Source organism: Hemicordylus capensis, chromosome 1 (assembly GCF_027244095.1).
Source record: "Hemicordylus capensis ecotype Gifberg chromosome 1, rHemCap1.1.pri, whole genome shotgun sequence".
Lineage (NCBI taxonomy): Eukaryota > Metazoa > Chordata > Lepidosauria > Squamata > Cordylidae > Hemicordylus > Hemicordylus capensis.
The window spans coordinates 389,642,862-389,656,569 of NC_069657.1; the positions used below are offsets into that span (position 1 = coordinate 389,642,862).

The window sequence follows — 13,708 nt, forward strand, 5'->3', positions numbered from 1 at the left end:
AAGTGATTCAGTCCTTGCAGTTCTGCTCTGCCTCATGTTTACTGTGTGCCATTGCTTGTCTGGAAGCACTAATACCTTGAAGTGAAAAGTGCACTCTGCATTGAAACATTGAGAGGCTATTTTTCAAGCCTTTTCTGGAGTAGCATGTTTTTGTCAGGAGGACCATTTCCTCATGGCTGTGCTTCATACAAAGAGTGAATTATTATTATTACTATTATTTTGAATGTAATAGGAGTCTTGCTATTCTCAGAGGAAGATAAATCATATCCTTACTGCGTGTTTTACACAAGCCTACAGGTCTGCTGAGTTTTTTCTTTTGTCTTTTAGTTTATGAGAACAACTTAAAAAACCCTTTTTTGTTGTTCATAAAGATCATGGGTGGTGAGGAGGACAAGTAAGAAATGAAATATTTATCCTAATTTTTGTTTCACTTGTTTCCACCCCCAGCCATCGATTTGATAAACAATTTGCTTCAAGTGAAGATGAGAAAACGTTACAGTGTTGACAAATCTCTTAGTCACCCTTGGTTACAGGTATGGCTAATATATGCCAGCTTTACTTGCTGTTTTACCTAGTTCAATTACATGAATCACACATAAATAATCTGACTCAAGTAGTTCAGAAGTCTTACATAAACAAGATGTTTGAAGTTTTTAATATAGTGCTTCTGTTCGATTCAATCTGAGTAGAGCTAGTTATGTAGCATTGTAGAATACTCCCCTCTTTCCTGCCCCTATCTTCCTGTAAGTGATGTGAAACCCTGCGCCAAGTTTAGGAGCTAAGGATAAGTAAGCATTACTATTTTTAATGAATATTTATATACTGCTTTTAAACAAAAAGGTTCACAAAGTAGTTTCTATAGAAAAAGAAATAAAATTATTCCCTGTCCTCAAAAGGCTCATGATCTTAACAAAATATATTATTTTAAATATGATCTGTAGTATGATCTGTTGCCATTCATAAGTCTGTGCAGGATCTCACAGGTGGATTATCCAAGCTGTGCTCATGGTGCCTGCACTCCTTGCACTGGGCGCAACAATTTATTTTGGTGATTGGGTCCCACTTTTTCAGTTCCTTTCCAACCGCCATAGCGTACACCTTGCTTGGTTTATGCTCTTCGGTTATCCGTTAGGTTCTGTGAGTAAGAGGAAAATGGATTATTATTGACTCGGGCTGTTTATTGACTAATTTTTGTTAACTGTATGTTGGAGCTTAGTTCTTTTGGATTGCATGCAGACTTGTACTACAAATGGACATTAAAAAAGTTTAAGAAATGCACTGAGTATGGCAGCAAGTTACCATCTATAGACCACCATGTCTCCTGCCTCTTGTGCCTGGGCAAGAAGCATAATGCAATGATCTGTAAGATCTGTATGACACCTTCTCACCAAATTCTGAAAAACAGAGCTCTTGGGCTTTGTGCAGTGCTCTATGAGAATGTGCTTCGACCACCAATGCCTTGATCTCCACCTCTGTCAACATTGATGTAGGAGTTGATGTTGGGGACTGCGGTGGTTGTTCATTCTAAAACCCTGGCATCAAATGGTGCTTTGGTATGAAATGGTGCTGTCGGGTGCTGTCTTTAAGCGCCCAACAGACATGCCTTAAGGATCATCCTTGTAGACACATAATCAAAAACATAAGAATAGCCACAAGACTTTGGAGGAGTTACTAGCCTCTCCTTCTGCAAAAAGGCAAAGGGATTGAAGCACCTCCTCACCTTCCAGGTTGAGTGGGGGCACTTCATCCCCTTCTGGTCTACAGGATCCAAGTGATCTGGATTGTGATCCGTTGAATCCATAAGGAAATGGGTTCTGCACCTGCTTTGACATCAGGGTCGACATTGACACAAATTCTGCCGCCCTACAGTTGACATCGAAGGTGCAGCAGGAGAGTTTGCCTTCGATGTTGACAATCCAACTCACCAGTTGCCTTCAAGGTCTGCAGTGGGAACACCTCGACAGTTTCCTTCAACTCTGAGAGAGGGCACGCCTTGATGCCAAGAGCTGGTGTCTCCTAAGGGATCGATTACTGATCTAGAGATTGACAGTCAGATGCATGGGATAGAGGGCTCTCTGGACCAGTGGCAATTAGATCCCTGATATCCCTCCTTATTTCAACAGAAAGTACTCCATCAGTCTCCACATTTAAAGGCTTTAAAGTACTCCATCAGCCTCCACATTTAAAGGCTTTCTCAGTCAAGAACTGGATGAGGAACCAGATTTGGAGGAGGACATTGTAGCAGTACCAAAGACATCCTCTATGTCTCCTGCAAGATTTTACATTTCTAAACCCACCACTCAAACTAGAAGTGTGATTCAGGAAGGCAGTACAAGGAGGAAATACTTTCATGCTATGTCTCATTGTAAATGCACTGGGCATTGGAGGTCACCAGTAAGATATGGCCACTCCCATGGTTTGATGGCACCTAGAAGCTGGGAAGACCATAGGGAATACCACTGTACAACATCCCCAGGACTCCCATATGACTATGAGGAATACCACTTGTGGCAGGTCCAGCAGGTATCCTCTATGAATAGAATGAGAGACAAACATCTTCAATCTATGGATTGGGGGTTTCCCAATCACAGCACAGAGCCTCTCTCTTTAGAGCCCCGGTTTCAGTGGCAGGCTCCTCTGCTATGACTTATATTAACTTCCTACACATCATAACGACTTCCTCAGCTCGGACACCAACAGCAACATTAGTCTCCTTACAATCGACTTTGGTACCAGTGCTTGTGCCTGTAACTACACAGGTGCATCCTGCTAATTTGGATACACTTGCCTGTACGACCTCAACAACTTCTGCACAGACAGTGTGGGAGTGGAAGGGGTGGGGGTGGGGGGACAAGCCCTCATCAGACGATGACTATGGCTCCTCATCAGACTCGGAGGCTGAGTCTGTGGGTACTGAACACCCTTCAGATCCCTCGCCAGAGAAGAACGTAAAGCCTATGCCATTCATATCCCCTACTGAGGAATTGAAGGTGTGTCATATACAAATAACAGAAAGGACTGAGACCTTAGGTCTTGGGTTGGGGGGGGGGAGACCTACAGAAGTGAAGAACCCAGTATATGATTTCATGGCTACTTCCCAATCTGCAAAGCCAGTTGTGCTAGCAGTGTTACCAATAATATCCAAATCTGCATGGGAAGTGCTCCAGACCACAACACCAACCTCTAAGAGATTAGAGGGTCTTTATTGGGTTCAGGACAACTGCTTTTTTTTCTTGGTTAAGCACCCTACTCCTAATTCATTAGTGATTTGATTATGCAACCTCATCTAAATCCGGTGACCATCAGACAACTCCAGTTAACAAAGAGGGATGAAAGATTGATGTCATGGGAGGGAATGTTTATTCAACAGCATTCTTATCCATCAAAATTGGTGACTGTGTTGCCTGTATGGCAAAATATCATCACTCTTTGTTGGATAAATTATTCCACAATCCAAAGTTATTAACAGAGCAAGATTTTGGGAAAGGTTTGCAGATACCTTTGCAAAATCCACAAGCATTACACAGCAGCATTTAAGCACTGCTAAACATCTAGTAGAAACAGTCAAGGGCTGTTGAATGGATACTGTCCACAGCAGTATCCATTCAGCGACATGTTTGGCTCTGTTAAGCAAATCTGTAGAATGAGATGAAAGACAAAACTGAGGGACTACCATTTGATTGCAAAGGAATCAACATGGCATGCACGGCAGGTGTGTGTGCCGATGCCGTGCACAAGCTGCTGGGAACAGGGCAGTAGCTGCATGTGGTCTTTTGCACGCCAGCACTGGTCCCGGATGAGTGGTGGGGCGGAGGAGGAGCAGATAAGGACCTGCGTTTCTACTTTTTAAAGGAACCAGTTTAGTGCTTCCCACTTGAACCGGTTTAGCACTTCCATCCTGAGGCGCTGAACTGTATAGTGGACATGTCAGAAAGAGGGTTTCTACTTTTGTTCCCAAATTCCAAAACGGAGTTCTGGAACTGATCCCATAATGGACTTAAGATGGCTCAACAAGTATGTCCATACCTGGAAGTTCCGCATGACAAGGTGGCAAGGTATCCTGTCATTCCAGTACAAAGTACTCCCATTTGGATTGTCAGCTGCACCCAGAGTGTTTACCAAATGCACGAGTGCAATCCTTGCACATCTGAGAACAGAGGGCACAGCAATATTTCCATTCCTTGATGATTGGCTCATTGCAGCACAGGTCAGACATGAGTTACTTTCTCAGATATCGTACATATTATGAATCGAGGACCTGGGGATCCAGGTTGATTGGAATAAATCACACTTGGATCCTGTAAAGCAGATAACTTACATTGGAGCTGTCTTATTTGTTTGTCACACAAACAAAAAGGGCATACTTACCAGAAGAACATTGCCAGCTGATAAGAATGTTAACAGAGAGCTTCTAGAGCAAACCAACACAAAGAGCATACAGAACTCCTGCAAGAGACAGAGCTTTCAGTTCCTCTGTTTAATCCTGTTGATGTTACTACCTTATCTTGCTGTCTTATTTATACTCATTTTTTGGGATTTGTGCCGATAAGGTATGCTTCAGGGTAGAAAGCTCTTTAGCACTACACTATTTATGTAGTGGGGTGGGAATATGCAAATGTGCCCTTCTCCAGAATATAATTCTGTTAGGCAACATACCGTGTGTTCAGTGACAAATAATTGCTCCACTGAGCTGGCTCCTTTATTTCTTTCAATATTGTGTTTCAGAAATTGCTCATTTAAACCTTTTTCTCCTTTCAGGATTATCAAACTTGGCTTGATCTTCGAGAGTTTGAAACTCGTATCGGAGAGCGTTACATTACACATGAGAGTGACGATGCTCGTTGGGAAGAACATGCGTATGAACACAACCTTGTATACCCAAAACATTTCATTATGGCTCCCAATCCAGATGATATGGAGGAAGACCCATAACTATTCCCTAGGGAAAGGCACTTAAATTAAACCAATACTGATATTTTGCTGGAGCAAGTGTTGCTCTTTGCTGTTCAGGTGATTCAGTCTACAAAGCAATGAAGGATCATGCATCAGTTTGTGGATGGACTAGATGATCTGGAAAGTCTTTCTTCATCTCTAGTTTCTGCGACTATGAATGTGATCCAGTGCTGGGTTAAAAGCCATGAAGTATTTGTATAACATTGCCTTACCGGTACATCACAGTGATGTTACTGACTGAAGAAGTGCACAGAGATTCGATTCAGTGTGTGAATTTTCCAAGTTTTTTGTAGTTTACACAGTAACAAAACAGTTTTTAATGGTTTTCTAGTCCCTGTCTGTTAACCCATAGAATACTATTTTCTGGTATTTAGATACACCTGTTAGGAAGCTGTAAAAACCAACAATCTTAAACTATATACCATGACCAAATAATTACAGAAATGCTTGATTTTAAGGCGCATACAAAACACTGGTAGAGTATCGTGGTGTGCACAGAACCAGTGCCTGCCGGTTCGAAGGTGGGGAGATCTCTTTAAGGATGGGGGAGGATGCTCTTATCCCTCCTGCTGCCTTTCCCGGCTGCCTTTTAAAATGGTCCAAGCGTACCTCCTTGCCGCCCCGGTGCCTCCTCGGACCGGATGTTGCCACTCTGCATGTGCACGTTGCAGTCGCTCTCGCGCACGTCACAACGTGAACCTGAGCAGTAGTCACTTCCAGTCCAAGGAGGCACTGGGGTGGCAAGGAGGTTTGTTGCTGCCCCACCAGATCGTTTTAAAAGGCAGCACCGGAGGGTGAAATGCGGCGGGTGGGGTCTCCCCTATCCTTAAAGAGATTCCCCCCACTTTTGAATCGGCCAAACTGCCGGTCTTTTGAACTGGTTCAGAGGCCCATAAAGGATCTCCAGACCGGTTCTGTGCACATCTCTAGTAGAGTATTTATTTAGCAGATATGACTTGGATAAGCAATAAAAGTGAAGGGAGCCGATATTGTTGATTACTTCAAGATTTGACTATTGGATCCTTCAGCATAATTAGAGCAGTCTGGATGTGTGGAGATACAGTGTAGCAAAAGTGCATCATATTCCCACTGAATAGTGACACACTGTTTTAACCCTTCCATTTGAATTAGGGGAGCAATAAACTGCAATATAAATTGGGTGAGTACTGTATGGCAGATGGTGGTATGACTTTGTTTCAGTGGTTTTGCGGCTTCATTTCTCTGAGGGCCAGGATCAAAAGATGCAACTTGCATACAGGAGGAGAAAAAAATCCTTGCTCCTCTTGTTACTGTTGGCATAACTGTTTTCATTTGCTAGACACAAGCTGCTGTTCAGTTTAAAAGAGCAACTTCTCTCTTTAGCAGTGGGAGCTGCTGTGCCAGAAACAATGAATTGACACTCTGGCTGTGTGGACAGTTCTCTCTCACTTGTACATGTCACATTTTTGGTCCCTGACCAAGTAGCACACAGTGCATGCCTAAGAGCTTATGTAGTTCTCCTTGCATTGTGAAAACTGTAGTGGGAAGTTACAGTAAAGATGGATGCCCTTGTGACAAACAAAACAAACCCCTTTTGTGTTCACATGTTCATTTCTGGTCTGAGAGAATGACCTGTCTGCAGCAGTTTATCCTAAAAAAGTCATATGATGTTGAAGATCTGTGATCAGTGCCTCCACAACCTGTGATTAGCTCTGCGGGGTGGTGGGGTGGGGGGAGATGTGCAAGATGCTGTTGTGCTCTTTTCTGCTCCTGCTGCAGAGCTAACAGCAGCTTTGAGAGGTGATTTATGCTGGGGAAAGGATTTGGGAACATAGGAACATGGGAAACTGCCATATACTGAGTCAGACTATTGGTCTATCTAGCTCAGTATTGTCTTCATAGACTGGCAGCGGCTTCTCCAGAGTTGCAGGCAGGAATCTCTCTCATCAGCTCTATCTTGGAGAAGCCAGGGAGGGAACTTGAAACCTTCTGCTCTTCCCAGAGCGGCTTCATCCCCTGAGGGGAATATCTTGCAGTGCTCACACATCAAGTCTCCCATTCATATGCAACCAGGGCAGACCCTGCTTAGCTATGGGGACAAGTCATGCTTGCTACCACAAGACCAGCTCTCCTCTCCTGAAGGAGCTGATTATCCTCTCCCAGAGCAACTACATTCCTGATCTCCAAAACCAAGCCCATGGGGTTGCTAATTGGCACAACACAAGATTTGGGAGATCCTAATTGTGAGTCTCCTGTGTCGTGTCTGGTTTGGCCCAGAAAAGGTTTCTCTCTTAGAAAGCATATCACTAGACATTCCATTTTTACTTCCTAATTTTCAAGTAACTCAGTAATCTTAGAGGCCACAGTGCAATATCCTCCAGGATCTCTGGTTCAGGGAGTAAGGGTGAGTTGTCTTAATGTTGCCACATTACTATTCACTTACTACTTTTTCCTTTTGCTTTAACAAAGCTGATTTTTAGCAACAAGTTACATACTTTTTGCTGAAGATCAGCAATTTCACATTTGAGTTATTTAAGAACTCTTGGGTGGATGCCATCTTTCCCTAGTTATTTGTTAATTTTTAACTTTTCAAGACAGCTTAAATCATCATCTCTTGTCACTTCTGTTAAACTTAATTCTTCATCCTCCTTCCCTGAGAAGCTCAGTTTAGGCAGGGGTATCTGCCCTGTATCCTCTGCAGTGAAGTCAGATGCAAAGGACTTCTCTGCAATCTCCATATCCCACTCAAGTATTTCTTTCACTAATCATTTTTATGGATTAAAAACAGTTAACACAACCAATAAACAAAACCACAAATGAACCCAGTCCCAAGCTGCTGTTGGCTACATAAATGTCCATTATCTGTTGTTGAATAGCAGTCTGCTATACCAGTCTGTTGGTTGAAAGCAGTCAGACTGAATGGACTACAATCAGTTCTGTTGCTCAGCATCTGTTTTACCTCTTCTTTCTGATGTCTTGTCTATTTGTGTTTTTCTCTTTTTCTTCAGTATCTTCTCTCCACCTACTTATCTCCTTGCTCTTTTCCAACATTTTATGTGATCTTTTCACTCTCCCTGCATTCTGTAATGTCATAGAAGTGTTAAATTTGATCACAGTTCCTGTGCTTTTTTTTAAACTAGGAAGCTTAAGAGCAGAATAGCAATTGAGTGGGACAAGGCAGGGAATTTTTTTTAAAAAAAAATCACGATCCTTCTCCTGGTAATATAAGAAGTGGCCCAGTGCATACCTAGCTCATAATAATAATAATAATAAATAATTTGATTTCTATACCGCCCTTCCAAAAATGGCTCAGGGCGGTTTACAAAGAGAAATAACAAATAAGATGGCTTCCTGTCCCCAAAGGGCTCACATTCTAAAAAGAAACATAAGACACACACCAGCAACAGTCACTGGAAGTACTGTGCTGGGGTTGGATAGGGCCAGTTACTCTCCCCCTGCTAAATAAAGAGAATCACCACGGTAAAAGGTGCCTCTTTGCCCGGTTAGGGATGATCTGTTTGATCGGTGTTGATTGTGCAGTGTTATGCCACAGTAATGCTGTGCATCATGTTAGTCAATATAAACTAAGCTCATATGATGTGTAGGGATAGGGCACTCTTTGAATAGTGCTTTACAGCAAGGTATATTCAAAAGGTTCACTAAGCTAACCTAAACATGGGGGGGCAGGGAGGCTAACTAGGTGGGAAAGTGGAAGATTTAGATGTATTGTATTTACCTGAATCCAAGACTAGGATTTCCCCCCAAGTTCTTTTATTTAAAAATTAGGGGTCATCTTAAATTCAGAGTCCTCTTCCTTTTGGATAAATACAAGTTTACCCTGTACTACTTAACCTGTATCTTTTAAGGGGGATGTCATAAATTCAGGGGCATCTTCTGTTCAAGAAAATGTGGTATGTTGGTTCAATTGCAGAGGTGGATCATGCTCACAGAACAAGCAACATTTTTGTCAAATATTTGTTCATTTGTTATTGCTTTGACGAATGTGCGTTGTACAAATTTGTACAGCCATTTTGCAAAATTGTTGAGAATGGTGAAATCGGCTTGACACACTACTGCAGATGTCAGTGGGGTTACTGGGATTTGTGCAGGGAAACCTAACAGCAAATATTTTTTTCCTTCTTCCAATCAATTGTCCAGTAATACAATCAATTGTATTATGGTAGGTTATTGGCTACCAAATTAACTTTCCTGGGGCTGGTTTGGAAGTCCATCTTTTCTGGGAAATGTGGTCTGTAGTTGAAAGAAGCTGTGCTAGTGAAAAGCAGGTATACAGCTTGAGCTTTTCACTGAAATCCTCACTGTAACTGTTTCTCCTGCAGAAGAGGCAAGCCTCTTGAGGCAAGCTGCTGCGAGCTGTAGCAAAACCATCAAAGGAATTCCCCACTGTGTGCATGGCCTATTCCCACTTTGTGCATTTAGCTTTCTTGGATCATGGCTTCTTAACATCTGTTCATAGGCCAGTTCATTTCCCATTTCTAAGAGCAGAATGCTTTGGCTACTTCTCCATCCCGTCTTGTCCTTAGCAGCTTCTAAAAGTCTGCTTATGGTGCATGTGGAATTTAGTATAGTGATGCTTCCATGCAACTAAAAGATTAGAGGCCCTAAGAAGTGCAAAATGTGCTGGGTAACCAAAAGTATGAGATTCAGAAGGACCTTATACAGCTACTTAATTTGAAACAAATGTATTCTCCTTTATATGTTTTGTTTTGTATTCATTCAGTTGCCTGGAAGTTGCTAACCAAATCTGTAATAGTCTTTCCGTTTCAGTGGTAGCACTTCTCTAATGTCTACATTTCAGATACAGGATGTAATTTACAAAGCAGTTATTATAGAATGGAGTACACCAGAGTAAGGAATATAATTAGAGATTAAAGATGTACAGCCTACATTCCCAACAACCTTTGCTCTTGAGTGCCATGCGCTCATTCAGCTGATGTCTTCATGTGGCCCCAGAAGAAACACTGGCTTAACCAATTGTTAGAGTAAGCAATGTGCCCATAAGTCATATTCCATAATTGCTAGAGCAAGCAATGTGCCATAAGTCCCACCATATTTTGATATAATACATTGGAATGTAGCCTATTTAAGGTCTTTAGACTTTAATATGCCTCAAGCTCATTTTACACCTTAGCTCAGCAGTTGCAATGTCATGCACCACTCCCATTTCACATTACAATATGTAAAAGCACAGTTCTTTTTCAATGGAGGAAGGTAGCCGAAGATACTCCAAAGGCACGCCCATGTTGATCACTGCAGAATTTCGACCCTCCCTCTGTGGGAGGAGACTTCACTTAGGTTTAGTCTAAGTGGAGAGGAGAGCTGGTCTTGTGGTAGCAAGCATGACTTGTCCCCATAGCTAAGCAGGGTCTGCCCTGGTTGCATATGAATGGGAGATGTGATGTGTGAGCACTGCAAGATATTCCCCTCAGGGGATGAAGCCGCTCTGGGAAGAGCAGAAGGTTCCAAGTTCCCTCCCTGGCTTCTCCAAGACAGGGCTGAGAGAGATTCCTGCCTGCAACCTTGGAGAAGCCGCTGCCAGTCTGTGAAGACAATACTGAGCTAGATAGACCAATAGTCTGACTCAGTATATGGCAGCTTCCTATATTCCTATGTTGTCATGCCTGCTCTGCAGCAACAGGATTTTTTGGAACTCCTGATCCTTTTTTTATCTCAACCAAGTCTAGATTTCTCTGTCTCTCTTCACCCTGAATTAGGTAATTAGGGTGAGAAGTGAACCCAGCCAACTATCTTCATACTGGCATTCCTGACTTAAAAACAAAAACATTCTGCTGCCATTGTTAAGTGGCCTATTCTTAAAATTGTGTTTCCTGCCTTAAATACTATTTACTGTACATGAGTAGGAGAACCCATGTGATATGTGAGCTATGAGATAATGTGTAAAGTTGGCCTTAGGCTTAAGTGCTCTAATAAACTGCTCAGTGGATTTTAGTCATAGGCATTTTTCTTACAACTTATGTGGCTGGGTTATAAGAACTCTGATTTTTACAAGATGAGATGAGCATTATTTCCAGAGAATACATTCTATAAGTAAAAATGTCCCTTTTGGAAAATCAAAAGTCAAGTTCAGGTGGTAAAGGCTTTTTCTCATATCATTAATTCTAAAAATGGTGAGTCAGGGTCTTAAAGCAAGTTAGTGTTGTAGTTGGAACATTAAGCTGCTGACAGGTACCAGTAAGGTCAACAAACGTATTCAGATTTAAATCTAGAAAATATTCTAAGGCTTTATTTTTCCCTGTTGAAATTTATAGTCATAACTTTCGTCATCTACTACAAAAGTTTTGTATAGTAGTAGGTGTTTGCCCATAATTGGTGTTACAGACAGTATTCTTAGTAGAAAAAGCAATATCCACATCAGAGAGGGGGTGATGAATAAGCTGAAGACCTAGTGTCAAGATGACTGAAATAATTGGAAGCCACTGCCCTAACATGCTGGAAGTCAAATCTTGAAGATACGAGCAGGGTGGGCTTGAATGCTGAAAGTGGCTTTTTGAGCAAAAAAAATTAAGCCACAAAGACAATTTTATTTACTAGAAGTGAAAGTGTTCATAGGTGTTTCATGTTTTTGCTTATTGTTCTTTTGTAAACTTCTGCAGCAACATGATAGGATCAACATTGTTTTCAATAATATTCAGTTTCAGCATTAAATAGCTGTAGTAAAAGAGCAGCAAACCAGGTCAATTAGGTACAGTTTAAGTAAGGTATGCTTCTCTGATTATTTTCAGGTTTTAGATCAATAATGTTGTGGACCAGTGCAATAGGAATACAAAAACCTTTTGCGAGTGTGAAGATGAGAAATAACTGGAATGTTTCTACTCTGCAATACCTGTTAACTAACTCACACACACCCTACCTTTACAAACCATAAATAAAACTTCATCGCTTGCACTTGAATTTACCTTATGAATGCCTAAGTACTAAATCAAAGCTTTAAATCACTGACAGAAGTTGGCATTAATCAGTTGCTCCAGATGAATTTGTACCCAGTGTTGCATTATCATTAATCGTTGTTTTTAAGTTGCATTCATTGAAGAAATAGTGCTGTATTGATGCTAGAAGATACTCATTTAAAACTTGTAGCCTCAAGAAGACATTGTCAAGTACTTTTTTATATTTTTATATGTCCCATTGTTTGTAAATATCCTCTAAGCTTGAAAATAAATTTTATTTCCCTATCGTTTGTGTTCGTTCCGTTGGCATACCCCCCCAACCCCCAATTCTTCTGATTTCTTGTTGGTAATTGTATATAAGAATTCCTTATGCAAGCATAGGTATAGAAATGGAAAAATAAGCAAGTCCTGCAACTTAAATGAGTTGTGTTTCAAAAGTTTGCAAGTTCATAACTCAGAATGCATGTAGATCTGGATTGTGATCCCTTGAGGAAATGGGTTCTGTGCCTGCGCAGGCACCTCACGGGCCGACTAAGTAGCTCCTCGCGACGCCCAACCGCCGTCACGTGCTCTCATAGTCTGTTATATTGAGCGGTTGGGCGTCTCCTTGTCAGTTTCTGTTTGACCACCATAGCGTTCAGACCTCGTTTGGGCTCCTCGGTAGCAGAGACATTTATTACTTGAGATTCATTGCTCACTTGTGTCTAAGGACCTCGAATGGTTAACTGACTGGAATTGGATTTCGGATTGGATAAGTTAAAAGATTTGTTCCCTAACTGTTGTTCTTGACTGCAAGGGAGAGCAAGCCATAGCAGATCGTATATTAGTAGCAGTCTGCACAAAAACGGAGGCGCAGAACCCATTTCCTTAGGGATTCAACAGATCACTTCCAGATCACCTGTTACAGGTAAGCAACCTGTTTTTCCCAAGAGTGACGACCTGTTTGTATTTGTGGGTTGGCATTTGTAAGTAGGAGACTCCCTTAATGTAATGTTACGGAGCTTTGTTTGTATGTACAGATGTTAGGACTTAGACTTAAACCAAAGTTTTGATTTGTTAGTTCAAATCAATGTGTGGAATTCAGTCTCCCCTTCTCTAAAGTTTCTCGATCCTTGTTAACTCCTTTCAGTTGGCTGGGTCATAATGCTGCAGTGACAAAACTGCCACCAGGCAGAATTCCCTTTTCTGTGCAACTCATACAGACTTAGCAGCCTTAAGCTCCTTCAATTCATGGTCCCAAGGACTTCAGCCCTCTAAACATTTGCTGCTTGTCCACTTCCCTGCCCCCAAGCTTTCCTACCTCTGGATATGTCTTCTTAGTGCTCAATAACTCCACGCAGCTATTCCTGTGATGTTTTAATCCCAAAATAAGATTTCCCTTTCAGACAAGGTGAACTGCAAACATTTGAACAGCATTGTTCTCTGAGTAGAGCCAAAAGATTAAACAGCAAGTCTGTCTTCCATATTAGGATTACGTATTGGGGTAGATTTTTCATATTCAGAGGACAAGCATAAAATATTTATGCCCACTGCTCTTATAACTCCCCCCCCCCAATGGAGCAGAAAACGTAATTCATAGAGCAACATCACATAGTGACTGCATTGAGATGTTATGTCTCCAAGTAGTTTGGCGGGATCTGGGATAAACTTTAATTTACTACTCCATTCCCTCTTTGCACACTTGGCTTAACACTTCCTGATTTGATAAACCAGTTGGGAATTTGTACGTGTTTGAATTCAGCCAGTCAGCATCCCACTTTCTGCACCAAATCGGTAAAGAAGCCAGCCATGATGTACCCAGTCATCCAAACCAGTGGGAACGAGTTCTGTTTTCACGCTCAGCTTCC

At 41.7% G+C, this 13,708-nt stretch overlaps 1 protein-coding gene across 5 annotated transcripts in view; it reads left to right on the forward strand.

Annotated features, from left to right (window-relative positions):
- Positions 1 to 12,146, forward strand: part of PRKD3 (protein kinase D3) — a 138,697-nt gene extending 126,551 nt beyond the window's left edge. For 3 of the 5 annotated variants that reach the window (XM_053302847.1, XM_053302864.1, XM_053302872.1), the window contains 2 exons: positions 448 to 533; positions 4,759 to 6,881. In XM_053302847.1, the coding sequence (XP_053158822.1) occupies positions 448 to 533; positions 4,759 to 4,932 (260 nt within the window). In that variant the 3' untranslated portion in view covers positions 4,933 to 6,881. Of the gene's footprint in view, positions 1 to 447; positions 534 to 4,758; positions 6,882 to 11,696 lie in introns of those variants that run through there. The other 2 variants (XR_008317700.1, XR_008317701.1) reach the window with 2 other exon arrangements.
- The last annotated feature ends 1,562 nt before the right edge of the window (positions 12,147 to 13,708 follow it).